General features: G+C 34.6%; 1 protein-coding gene across 6 annotated transcripts in view; it reads left to right on the forward strand.

Moving 5' to 3' along the window:
* The window catches only part of ATF7IP (activating transcription factor 7 interacting protein), a 113,720-nt gene that overhangs the window by 41,453 nt on the left and 58,748 nt on the right, over window positions 1-13,519 (forward strand). For 4 of the 6 annotated variants that reach the window (XM_045781494.2, XM_045781492.2, XM_087855648.1 and 1 more), the window contains exon 2: window positions 11,724-13,264. In XM_045781494.2, coding sequence (XP_045637450.2) covers window positions 11,731-13,264 — 1,534 coding nt within the window. In that variant the 5' untranslated portion in view covers window positions 11,724-11,730. Of the gene's footprint in view, window positions 1-1,187; window positions 5,454-7,042; window positions 7,143-11,723; window positions 13,265-13,519 lie in introns of those variants that run through there. The other 2 variants (XM_045781496.2, XM_045781495.2) reach the window with 2 other exon arrangements.

The raw sequence follows: 13,519 nt of genomic DNA on the forward strand, positions 1-13,519 counted from the left end.
TATAGTGTTATTTCATTGTGGTTTTGATTTGCATTTCTCTGATGACTAATGATAATAAGCATCTTTTCGGGTTTATTTTTTATTGGTATATTTTGGAGAAATATCAAGTACTTTTCTCATTGTTAAATTGGGTTATTTGCTTTTTTATTATTGAGTTGTAACAGTTTTTTATGTCCTAGTAGGTACAAGTCTCTTATAAGATATGTTATTTACAGGTATTTCCTCCCATTGCATGAGTTGTTTCACTTTCTTTATGTGTCATTTGCAGGATAAAAGTTTTTAAATTTTGATGGAAGTCCAGTTAATCTTTTTTTTTTTTCTTTCATTGCCTATTTTCTTTGGTCAAATATAAGAAACTATTGCCTATTCTAAGATTTATATCTATGTTTTCTTTTAAGATTTAAAACTTTAGGTCTTAAATTTAGGTCTTTAAGCCATTTGAAGTTAATTTTTATATATGATAAGAGAAGAGGAGTCCAAATTCATTCTTTTGCATGTGGCTATCTAGTAGTCCCAACAGTATTTGTTGAAAATATTATTCTTTCTTCATTGAATGGTCTTGGCACCCTTATCAGATATTAGTTGACTGCAAATAAATGTGAGGATTTATTTCTTGACTGAGAGATCTTTTCCATTGATTTATATGTCTGTCCTTTTTGCTAGTAGTACCACACTCACAGGATTACTGTAGCTTTGTAGTTAAGTTTTGAAAAATATGAAGAAAGAGTTTTTCAAGTGTTGTTTTTCTTTTTCAAGGTTGTTTTGGCTATTTTGGGTCCCTTGCATTTCCATATGAATTTTAGGATCAGTTTGTCAATTTCTGCAAAGAAGAAAGCTAGACTTTTAATAGGGATTACTTTGAATCAGTAGATCAGTTTTGCGTATTGGCATCTTAATATTAAGCCTTTTGATTCAGGAGTATGCATTGTCTTTGTGTTTATTTAGGTCTTCTTTAATTTCCTCAACAATGTTTTATAGTTTTTCAGAGAATGAAGTTTTGTATTTCTTTTTGTTAAGTTTGTTATTTTTGATGCTATTGTAAATAGAATTGTTTTTTAAATTTCACTTTTGAATTGTTCATTGCATCTGTATAGAAATTCAATAGATTTTATATATTGATCTTGTATCTTGCAACCTCCTAAACTCACTTACTAGTTCTTATGATTTTTTAGTGGATTCTTCACAATTTTCCATATACGAGATTTTGTCATTGAAATAGAGATAGCTTTACTTTGTTCTTTTTAAATTAGATGCCTTTATTTCATTTTCTTGCCTAATTGCTGGCTAGTACCTCTAGTCAATGCTGAGTAGAAGTGTTAAGAGCAAGCATTTTGTCTTGTTCTTGATCTTAGGGCAAAAGCTTTCTGTCTTTCACTATTAAGTATGATGTTAGTTGTGGGCTTTTCCTAAATTCCCTTTATAAGATTGAGGAAATTGCCTTATAGTTTGTTGAGTGAATTCTGTTATTTGCTAAGATGACTTATGGATAAGTTACTTTTAAAAGATAATTGAGGGGCGCCTGGGTGGCACAGCGGTTAAGCGTCTGCTCAGGGCATGATCCCGGCGTTATGGGATCGAGCCCCATCAGGCTCCTCCGCTCTGAGCCTGCTTCTTCCTCCACCCCCCCTGCTTGTGTTCCCTCTCTCGCTGGCTGTCTCTATCTCTGTCAAATAAATAAATAAAATCTTAAAAAAAAAAAAGATAATTGAATATTTAGGATACTGGTAGTATTGTTGTGGCTAATATATGAACCAGTCTGCAGGTTGGGTAAAATTAAGAGTCAACTATCAGATTGCATTTACTCTGTTGATAGTCTTTAGGAATTACATGGAATGATTTCTCCATTTTCAAAGAGATAGAGAAGAAAATTGTGGCAAATACCATATACAGTTTAGTCTTGAACAATGTGGTTGATAGGGTGCCCATCCCAAATGCAGTAAAGAATCTGCATATAACTTTTCACTTCCCCAAAACTTAACTACTAATAGTCTGCTATTGACTGGAAGCTTTTCTGATAACATAAACAGTTAGCACATATTTTTTATTTTATGTATGTTATATATTGTATTTTTACAGTAAAGCTAAAGAAAAGGAAATATTAAGAGAATCATAAGGAAAAGAAAATAAATTTACAGTACTATACTCTAAAAAATTTGCACATAAGTGGACCTGTGCAGTTCATATCTGTGTTATTCAAGGATCATCTGTTGTTTATTTATTGCTTAACATTCTGAGAAAATAGAACACCCCATGGTAGCAAAATTTAAAGGATGAAATGTATAAGAAGGGCAATCAATGCTAACAAAAACAACTTTGTACTGAATTGGGTGTCTGGTTGACCTTACCAAGCTAAAATTACTGTGTAAAGACATGCGTGATAGCATCATGATTTTTGATGTATTCATTCAGGTCATATGTAAACATGAATTGATGTAAGTTGTCACTTAAATACATGAGAAAAGAATATGACTTGGTATAGTTTCTGACATGTAATTATCCCTTGATAAGTATCAGTGTCTTTCTCCTTTTAAAGTATGTTGTTTAGTTAACAAAAAGGGGAATTTATAATATACAGAAAGTATAAGGCATGCCTAAAAATACTAAACATCAAGTTCAAGATTATGCTTAATTTTGTGTTAAGGAGTTGGGAATGGGAAGGAGAGCATGCTGTCTGGCAGTGTTATACTGAGGGCTTTGTTTTTTATTTCTAATTGTTTTGTTTCTTATCTGGGTGATGGGTACACACATGGTCGTTAAATTTTGCATGTTCACAGTATTTTATAATGAAAACTGAATTATAAAAGAGCATCAGTATATCTAGACATTTGTAAAATAATATAAACTTTGAGCTAGAATGGAATTTAGCAAGCATCTGGTCTGATCTCAGTTTTACACTTGAGATAAAATCTAGAGAGTTAGAGTGATTTATCCTATCTCCACTGTTACACTAATGTTAGAAGAGATAATTGAGTAGACCCAGTTTTGTTAGGTTAGAAATCCTTGGTAGGCCAAGCTTTTTATAATTATGTATTTTTAAAGCGTGGTAGATTATATGATAGTTCACCATTATCCTTTCTTTCTGTAAGACTACATATTTGTACCTTTTCCCATGTGACATGAAGTGTTTTCGAGTAGTTGCTTTTTACTTCTCTACCCCCTTAATGTCTAATGTGGCTTTAACCAATAGACCGTGCGTGAAAGTGGTGTATACTGTGTCTAAGAGATAGCTTTAAAACCCTGGTATATTTTATGGTTCTGTCATTGTGGTCCTTTCCCTTTGCCACAAGGCCTAGATTTGGGGTGAAGGTGCTGCTCCTTCAGCCTATCACCTAGAAAGAAGAATGTTATTAGCCAGTCAATATTACTTAGGAAAGCTGGCTAATAAACAGAAAGTAAGCTTTCACTCTTTCTCCTTAGGTTAGGTCACTAAGAAAAGTTAGAGCTATTTCCTGGCATTTGAAGGATTTACATCTTTCAACTTCTTATAAATCATTCTGGGTGTTTTAATTCACCCAAGCAAACTGTGAAAAATACATTTGGACAACTGGTTTAAAATCCTGAAGAAATTAATACATGTACTTCTGTAACTTCACTATTACATGCACAGGTGGTAGAGTTTGGTGAGTGGGCCAAGCTAGTGGATAGGGCCCTGATGAATAAGATAACTGGCTCATTTTCTAAGGGGGTGTAATCTGATAAATGTATTCTAAAATTGCATTTGTTGAATCAGGTCAGTTAGTTTTAATTTGCCTGTATAACAGAATGATCCCAGAAATACACTTGGAAAAGTGATTTTAGGGCATCTTGCATTTTTTCATGTAGAATACCCTAGAATTTCTCAAAACATAGCAGTGAATGTATAACAAGTTAGACTGTAGTGACCATTCGGTTTTGATGTAACCAAAATTGCAAGATATGATTTGATCCTACTTTGTCCAAGGAATTGTTGGTACAGCAAGCCCAATGTTTCCTTTGTTGATTATTTTTTTAAAAAATTTAGTTTGGAGATATTTCATTTTGATACTCCAGCTGGTATCTGTAGGTTGATGACAGATAGAAGGGATTCTTCATTGAGGTGTTAAATATTATGATCACTTAATACTTTCTTGAATGAGTGTTAGATAACAGATTTCACCAATTAATATTTTTTTAAAGATGGTAGGATAGCTATTGAAGGTGTTTTTATGCAATTGAGAGAAGAACGATAACATTAGTAGAACTGAAGAATTGTGAACTACAGGGAATTCTGGATCCTAAAGTAAATATTGTGAGTGCTTTGTGAGTGACTGGGAGAGAAAACCTATAGGAAGAAAGAGAATATGGAAACATGATGAAAATCTTTGTGGGATTTTAAACAGACGTAGTGAGAGTAATGATTATGTTTTACTGAAGTTTTAGAAAAATAACTATTAACAGAGATGTATCCAATTATTTAAGATAAAAATTTAGAAAGTCTTTATACTAAATTTGTGCAGATAAGTATCAATGTGCATGGACCTTTGCATTTTCAGGTTTACTAGTCTCATTAGTGGGTTGTGTACAGTAAAGCAGATTTATTGTGCAACACATTGCCTATTCTTTATGATTTTATTTTCAGGACTGTTACAGAATTCTCAAGTAAAATTTGGGTGTGTGAAATAAAATCACACTTCTCAATGGAGAATGGGTTCTTAAAGAATCAATTAGCAGAGTTGTGTTTCTGAAGAGGCTAGGAATTGTGAGCATAAAGCGATTATTTAAGAGTAAATTATTATTAGTCAGTTCTGTTGACCAGTATTTATTTAAGCCATTTAAGGAAAACTCAAATTTGAATAAAAATTATTTCCAGCATCCCGTTATTCAGAATAATATTACACTAATGCCAGTTAACAGCATGAATGTACTTGGAGTGCTTTTGTCAAAGATAGAAATGTCAAGTCCACTTAAATGGCTTTGCTTCATATTTTGCAAGTTTGTGCTAAGTTTCATTTTTAAGTACACTTCATCAGGTATCCATAACTTTGAAGTAGGATAGTGTTTGTGTGTGTCTGCATATGTTTTGATTTAACAATCCAGGTGCTTCCTATTGTTCTGTTCACTGTTCTTGGAAAGCAGTAGTACAGACCCTTGTTTATTCATCAGAAAAACCCTACGGTAGACTTATTCAAACTATAAATCTGGGAGTATATTGTATGTTTCAGTTTCATTAAATATGTTTCAGTGTAATCCTTCACCTTTATTTTCACACCGTTTGGATTCTTGGTAGAGTACTTGCCCTCATCTGCTTCCCTTGTTGCTGGGCAAGGTTTGTGATGCTGATGTCTGATTGGTTTTAGACAGCATCAGCTTTGAGCCAATCAGGCAGTGAATTTCAGTTCTCTCACAGGACGAAGCACTGAAGCAGCTGCTGATTTATTTTTCCTATGGGGAGATTATATAAACTAAGAGTATGGCTGCAGCAAGCTCCCTCTTGGGTATGTTTGAAAAATTACAAGGTTCATCTGTAACTGAAGGAGAAAAAAATGAGGTTTATTTTTAAAACTTGTTTACTAAGAAAGTCTGATAGGTAGTGAATTTGAGAGAAACATACTCAGATGACAGATTTCCTATTTTTTAAATAATTTTATGTTTAAAGGACTGCAGAATGATGTAGTATAGGAAAAATTTCCCTTCAATTTACATGAGTATTGACTGTTGTAATCCACACATTTGCTTTATTGCTTCAAAAGGGGAGAGCTCATAACCTGCTGTGAAAGGCAGTTAAGGAGAAAAAGATGTAATAATTGTACTTACAACACTTAATATAGATTGTCAAGAGTCAGGCATTTAAATTTCATTAGATGAATCAAACTAAGTCAGTTCGGTGCAGTAGGCAACAAAATACTTCATGATGCTATCTGTAGTAAACCTTTGGGTCCATAATACTGTTAATTTTTGGAATCAGAAATCTATAACAATAGTGATAGGTGGGTATGAAAAGAATCTTATTATTTGGATTTAAGGTATTGCTGAATTTTTAGTTATAAATGTTTTATAAATGTTAAACATTGTGGATTTAAAAAAAATTTTTTTAAAGAAATTTACATTTGAATTTCGCGGATTCTTACCCATGGGGAGAGAAGTGCATTCTTACTATGTATTGTCCATATTTGACTCATTCTCCAGTTAGGGAATTGATCTATAATTTTGGAAACATTCATGGATATTTAAAGGAAGATAAATTGAAATAGCATAAAAGGTGTAAATTTTTATTCATTTATTTATGTGATATATTAAGTGTGTATCATATGGATTTAGATTTTATGCATTTATGTTCTAGATTACTTATATTAGACAAAGAACCTCACTAATGTATTGCGGATCCAGGTTTTAACTATGTTTCTCTGACCTTATTGTCTGTCTCCTGTTGCTGGGCAGGAATCAAAATGCTGGCTACTGATTGGCTGAGTTTGTGAGCAGCTCTTGAGCAGCCACTTAAATTCTTGAGCTTTTTGAGCAGGCAGATTGTAGGCTAAGACATTACAGCTTTTGGTAATACTTCCCTTTGTTGTTTCATAGCTATGATCTCTTTGCTGGAAAAAAGAATAAAAGTTGTAGGTGGAGGGGGGATGAAGCAGAGAAGAAAATAATGTTTTCACTTAAAAAAAGAAGAGGTTCATTGGGCTTTCCTTAAAAATAATTTACCCAAAATTTGAGAAAAATTCTAAGCTATAGATACTTATTTGCAGGTAACGTACCCTTCTTGGTTATTTAAATATAAATTCCTATGGTAAAGGTGAAAAACCAAGCTGTAGAAAAAGATTTTATTTGTGATGGTATTGTCTCAGAGTTCTTGAATCTGAATATATAGAATAGGAACCTAAAAACAGTTTTTTGACTATCTTCTTCATGAAAAAATATTTTCTAGAGGAAGTTCATCACGTTTTACACATTTACTTCTAGATATGGCAGACATTTTCTACTGTAAAATATAAATGCTTTTTCCTGTGAAAATGAATTACAGTCATATGAAAGCTTCATGATTCTAGTGTTGCAACCTAAAAAAGTAGTTTTTCTTTTGTAGAATAGTTTTGTGAATGGCATCTCAGTTCCAGATGACGTATTTAAAATGATCCTTAGAAATGTATTGTTCCGGTAGTACAGCCATGGAGACTTGTTTGCAGGTAACACACCCTTTTCTAATGTGTATCTTTCTTAAATATACTGTCCTTATGCAAAATAGATTTTTAAAAAGTTACTGCTGATTGGTTTGCACAGATATGGCTGAACTAGTTTGAACTGGTTGTTCATGTTACTTCCTTATGCTTTGTCTGTTTTTCATTATACTTAGAACCCATAAAAGTGTGGTAAATGGCTGTAGTGTGCTCCCTTGTGGGTATAGATGGTAGTTATTTTGTAATTCTTTGTACAGCACTTTATTATTACTGAATTGAATGGCAATTTAATTGGTAAAACCAGCTTGCTTGGATAATATTTATTTTTATTAAATGTTATTTGGTGGTGGCAATTTAACTTTAGATGTGATGTTTGCATGTTGGATGTTCTAACTTATTTACAAAATACCAGAAGTAAAGAGAAATTTGTCTCAGATTCTCTAATTTATGTCTAAAAACATTCTTAATATACGTAGACAATTATGATAACATTATTGAATGTTTACTAGGTTCTAAGTCCTTAATGTATAGAATCTCATTTACTCATGACTACAACTTCTGTGGCAGGTACCGATAATGATACTCCCTTTTTAAGGTAGCTAAAACTAATGTTAGGAAACTTGCCCAGTGTTATATAGTAAATACATGGGAGAGCTGGAATTCGAATCCTGTCTGCAGAATTTGTTTTTTTTTTTTTTTTAAGACTTATTTATTTGTCAGAGAGAGAGAGTGCGTACAAGCAGAGGGAAAAGGAGGCAGAGGGAGAAGCAGGCTCCATGTAGAGCAAGGAGCTCGGTGCTGGACTCAATCCCAGGACCCTGGGATCATGACCTGAGCCAAAGGCAGATGCTTAACTGACTGAGCCACCCAGGAATCCCTGCAGGATTTATGTTCTTAAAGGGGTTACTGAAAATTATGAAAATACACTTTTTTTTTTAGAGGAATTCTTCTTGTTAATGCAGCTGTCAATAACTGTCAGCTTCCATATAACAGCTGAGAAATGGGGACATTATGAGGTGAGAGTCCAAAAGAATTGCAGTTCAGTATTTAAAAATATTTGAAAGGTAATCATACTCCTTATGCTAAAGTTAGTTACTTTTTGTCTTTGGAGTCAGCAAGAAAATGTGACTACAAAATTTACATTGCATCCTCTTTGCAGAAAATTTTTCGGTTAGTGTGAGTTTGGAATGGATAGTGGGTGGGAAAAAACTTGAAGGTTAAATGGTAGACTGTAATGAATAATCCTTAAAGTAGTGCCTATGATGATTCTGCATTGAAGTTTATGTTCAATTGAAAGATAATTGTTCTGAATATTTTTATAGAGTTCCATAATTAAAAGGCTAGGAAGACTAAGAAATATAAGTAATTGGCTTAAAGTGAGCAAATGAATGCAGAATGTACCACAGTCTAGAAGTACTGTAACAAAGTGGTAGGTTTTCAAGCTGTATTGGCCTCTAGCAAATAGACTAGGCCATAGTTTTATGCCTTTCAGCCAAAAAGAACAATGGAACATCAGAATCAGACCTGTAATTGAACACGTTGGGTTTATTATTTGTTGCAGTGAGGGAGAATGCTCACCGTGGGGAAACTGAGGCACATCAGTCAGGAAGAGGATATTAGAAAAAATATAACAATATATTGGGTTTAGTATAGTAGAGATTGAGTTATTTGGGGGAGGGTTTGAGAAAATAGAGCCTTACTCTGGATTAGGTGCTATCAGAAAGTGGGGGCAAATTCTGTGCTTGGTTATTGCAATAAATCTTATCTGTAGGGAGGACAGACTACAGTAAGAGGATAAAACTGTGATTTATTTTTAAAAAAAGTAGCCATCACTCATTTAGTCAGAGAGAGAGAGGTTTGATATTTCACAGATCACACAGTGACCTTGTCTAATTTGAATGTCGAGGTGATTTTATGTTCAGGAGAACAACATGGCTTAGCTGTAAGCATCAAGTCAATTTATAACAATGAGGTCTAGTTGTGAGCCTCAGATTAAGTTCCCAGATGTCAGAGGCTGCTCCCCCCCCCCCACTCTAGCAAAGCAAGTGTATCCAGCCATCATTCCTACAGGTAATGGTGATGATGAGTGAAAATCCAGTGTGAAAGCAATATTTTTGCTTCCTGTATATCTTAGTCTGTAAAAGAGTTCTGTTTTATTCCGTTATAGACTGGTGACATTGTTTTCTCCAGGACAAAGTCCTTGCATCTTTTGCTTGCTTTACCTCACTGGCTAGATGTTAACATAGAAATGGTATTAGGGAACATCCTTGTCTTGGTTCTGATCTTATTTCACCATTAAGTATAATATCTGTAGTTTTCTTTGTAGATAATGTTTATTACATTTGTTTTCTTCTCCTTAGTTTTCTGAGAGTTTTAATTATGAGTCAGTGTTGAATTTTGTCAAATGAATGTTCTGTATGTTGAGATGATCTAGTGTTTATTTTCACCCTCTATTCTGTTTATGCAGTGAATTTTGAATTCATTGCTTGAATTTTATATATGCATGTATGTATGTATGTTTTTAAATAGGGAATTCACTGTCTCGTAGTTCTAGATGCTAGAAGTCTAAAATCAAGGTGATCTAGGGCCATGAAGGAACTAAGGAAGGGCCTGTTCCAGACCTCTCTCCTAGCTGTGACTTGTGACAGCCAGACTCCAGTTTTTACATGGCTCTCTGTGTGCGTATCTATATCCAGATTTTCCCCTTTTTGGGCAACCCTGTCAGGACCCGTCTCACTCTTGAAAGTTTTTTCTGTATCTTCACTTAATAAACTTCTATTGCTTTACTCAAAAAAAAATTTTTCCCCCCTTTTTATAAGGGTACCAGTCATAATGGGTTAGGGCCCACCCTAATGATGTTATTTTATCTTGTTTACCTCTGCAAAGACTGTAAATAAGGTCACATTCTAAGTTGTTGGGGCTTAGAGTTCTAATATGTTTTTATCAGACAGACACCTTGATTTGGCCTGAAATAAAGCCATAATGCTTCATGACTCACAAGCTACATTGCTTGATTTTTTTTTAAATATGAAACCACCCTTGTATTTTTTTAATGAGCTTCATGGTCATAATATATACCTTTTAAAGGAACTTTTAATTAACTGACATGTGAAAGAATAAATGACAATGGAAATTAGAAAATATGTTAAGAGCAACAATGGAGATATAACACATCAAAATATGAGATGCAGCTAAAGCAACCTTCAAAGGGAAATTTATAGCTTTATGTGTATTGCAAAAGAGGAAAGATAGAAAATTAATGATTAGTGTTCAGCATGATGCAGAATTGCCAGACTTTTCCAGAGCAGCTGCACCATTTTATAATCCCACCAGCATCAATTGTGTGAGGGTTCCAATTTGTCTGTCTCCTTACTAATACTCGTTATTCTCTTTGATTATAGCCATCCTGGTGTATATGAAGTGTTATCTCATTGCAGTTTGATTTACATTTCTCTCATGACTAGTAATGTTGAGCATCTTTTCATTTTTAGTGCTTATTGGCATTGGTTTATTGGCAATTTATGTAAAGAAATTTTTATTCAATTACCTTGTCCATTTTTAAAAAAAGATTTATTTATTTTAGAGAGCGATTCTGTGCTTCCTGAATTAGGGGTGGGTGGGGAGAAGCAGAGGGAAAGGGAGAGGGAGAAAACAGACTCTCCATTGAGCACAGACACCCTGCTGAGTATGGAGTCTACCATCAGACTCAATCCCATAACCCTGAGATCATGACCTGAGCTGAAAGCAAGAGTCAGGCGCTTAACCGATTGAGCCACCCAGGCACCCCAATTACTTTGTCCATTTATAAATAGGGTTATTTTGTTATTATTCAGTTGTAATAATATTTTATATTTTTTAGATGCAAGTCTCTTAGATAAATTATTTGCAGATATATGATTTGTAACTGTTTCCTGTTATGTGAATTGTCTTAGCAATTTTTTGATGTAATCTTTTGTAAATAGGTTTGCAATACTGTTAATCTTGATATGCCTGATTGCAAATGTAATCATTCCTTATGTGTTTCTTAATTTAACTTTCTTTATTTCCTTATCTGTATACTGCTTTTCCATTCCTCTACTGCTTTTGGTCTCTCATACTTTTATTTTTCTTTATCCATCAACTTTTTTGTTGACACATGCTTATGTGTCTCCTCCAGATTCTGAATTCATTAGCTTACTGGGAATTAAAACTAGAAACTACTCACTTTTTCCTTTTTTTCTCTCGCTTTTTCTTTCTTTCTTTTTTAATGGTATGAATGGCCTTTATTGTTTGCCATGGGAAGTGGAAGAAGAGGGGACATGACAGTTCCAGCACCAAGGGCGGCTCTGAAGACCTACTCTTGCTGTCCTTTTTTTCTAATACTTCCTGATTATTGATCCTCTATGGTTTGTACCTGTCATCAATTTTATATTACACAAATCCAGTTAATATGAAAATTAACACATAGCAAGGATTATTAAGCTTTCTGTATGTCATTATTTCAAAATTACATGAAGCGCTGCTTGCTTATAAGATCAATTTGCAGTTCATTTATGATTAGGTGGCTTTTGTTTCAATGATTAAACTCTCTCTCTCTTTCTCTTTTTAAAGATTCAAAATGGATAGTATAGAAGAACCTCAGAAAAAAGTCTTTAAGGCTCGAAAAACAATGAGAGTGAGTGATCGTCAGCAACTTGAAGCAGTGTACAAGGTCAAAGAAGAACTGTTGAAAGCTGATGTCAAGCTGTTAAATGGCAACCATGAAAATGGAGATTTGGACCCAACCTCACCTTTGGAAAATATGGATTATATTAATGACAAGGAAGAGGTGAATGGCATTGAAGAGCTTTGTTTTGACCCTGAAAAAAGTAAATCAGAATGGAAAGAAACCTCCTGTACCTTAAATGCTAATATAAAAAACAAGCAGGATGATGATTTAAAGCATGAACCTTTGTCTCCTAATAGTATAGCTCCTGAACTAGTCTGTAAACTGACTGCTGAACCAGCTTCTGATGAGCCAGCTTCTGTTGATCTGGCTATGGGAGATCCAGCCTCTGGAGATTCAGCCCCTGAAGATCTGGCTTCTGAAGTATTAACCTCTGGCGATCCTGCTTCTAGCGATCCCTCCTCTGGCGATCCCACCTCTGGCGATCCCACCTCTGGTGATACCACCTCTGGTGAAATAGTGTCTGGTGAAACAGTCTCCAGTGAACCATTCCCTGGTGAATTGGTCTCTGGTGCATCGGTCCCTGATGAATCAGTCTCTGGTGAACCAATCTCCGGTGATCCAGCCTCTGGTGATTCAGCTTCTGGTGACCTGTCCTCTGGAGCACTGGCCTCTGATGATCCAGCCTCTGGTGATCTGGCTTCTGGTGATCCAGCCTCTGGTGATCCAGTCTCCGGTGATCTGGCCTCTGATGAACCCACTTCTGGTGAACTGACTTCTGAATCAGCTTTTGATCCCACCTTTGAACCAAGTTCTGTACCAGTGTGTGAACCTGTTCCTGAAACTGACAGTACAGAGTCTAGTAGCAATAAAGGTGATGATTTTCTTGAAAAAAATGGGGATGATGAGAAGTTAGACCAGATTTTCTCAGTTGATGAGAAAAATAAAGCTGATAATAATATCAATGCTGATGAAGAAACCCTAGAAACAGATGATACAGTTATTTGTTCAGATCTACCTCCTGAAAGTGAAAAGAAGGCAAAGGAAGATGCTGTCACAGAACCTGCTCTTGGAGAGGAGGCTATATCTAGCAGTATGGAAATTGACCAAAGTGAAAAGAATGAAGATGAAAATTCTGCAGACCTTGCAGAAACCATTAGTGAAAATGTTATAAAAGATGACAAAAATGAGATTATCTTGGAAAATACAGATTCTATGGAGACAGATGAAATTATTCCTATTTTGGAAAAGCTTGCACCTGCCGAAGATGAACTTACTTGCTTCTCTAAAACTTCTCTCCTTCCAATTGATGAGACAAATCCAGATTTGGAAGAGAAGATGGAAGGTTCTTTTGGTTCACCATCTAAACAAGAAAGCAGTGAAAGTTTGCCAAAAGAAGCCTTTTTGGTCCTTTCTGATGAAGAGGATCTTTCTGGTGAAAAAGATGAATCTGAAGTTATATCACAAAATGAAACATGCTCTCCAGGTTAGCATATTGCTCAAGTTTTAAGCATTTTGATTAGGTTTAATAAACTGCTTAATAAAGCATTCTTAAAAAGTTCTAAATTTTTTTTAGTTGCTGAGAAAGTTGAGAATGATGGTGACTGGAATGATCTCTAAACGTCATAGGTTCTTAACAGAATTTACATTGTGTGAGCAACATTGTGTGAATTGATAAGAAGGGAGTTAAAATAATTGGAAAATATGGCCCTTATCCTTTAGGGGCTTATAGTCTAGGAAT

The sequence above is a fragment of the Ursus americanus genome, chromosome 25, assembly GCF_024610735.1.
Source record: "Ursus americanus isolate L20-20 chromosome 25, mUrsAme1.1.p, whole genome shotgun sequence".
Classification (NCBI taxonomy): domain Eukaryota; kingdom Metazoa; phylum Chordata; class Mammalia; order Carnivora; family Ursidae; genus Ursus; species Ursus americanus.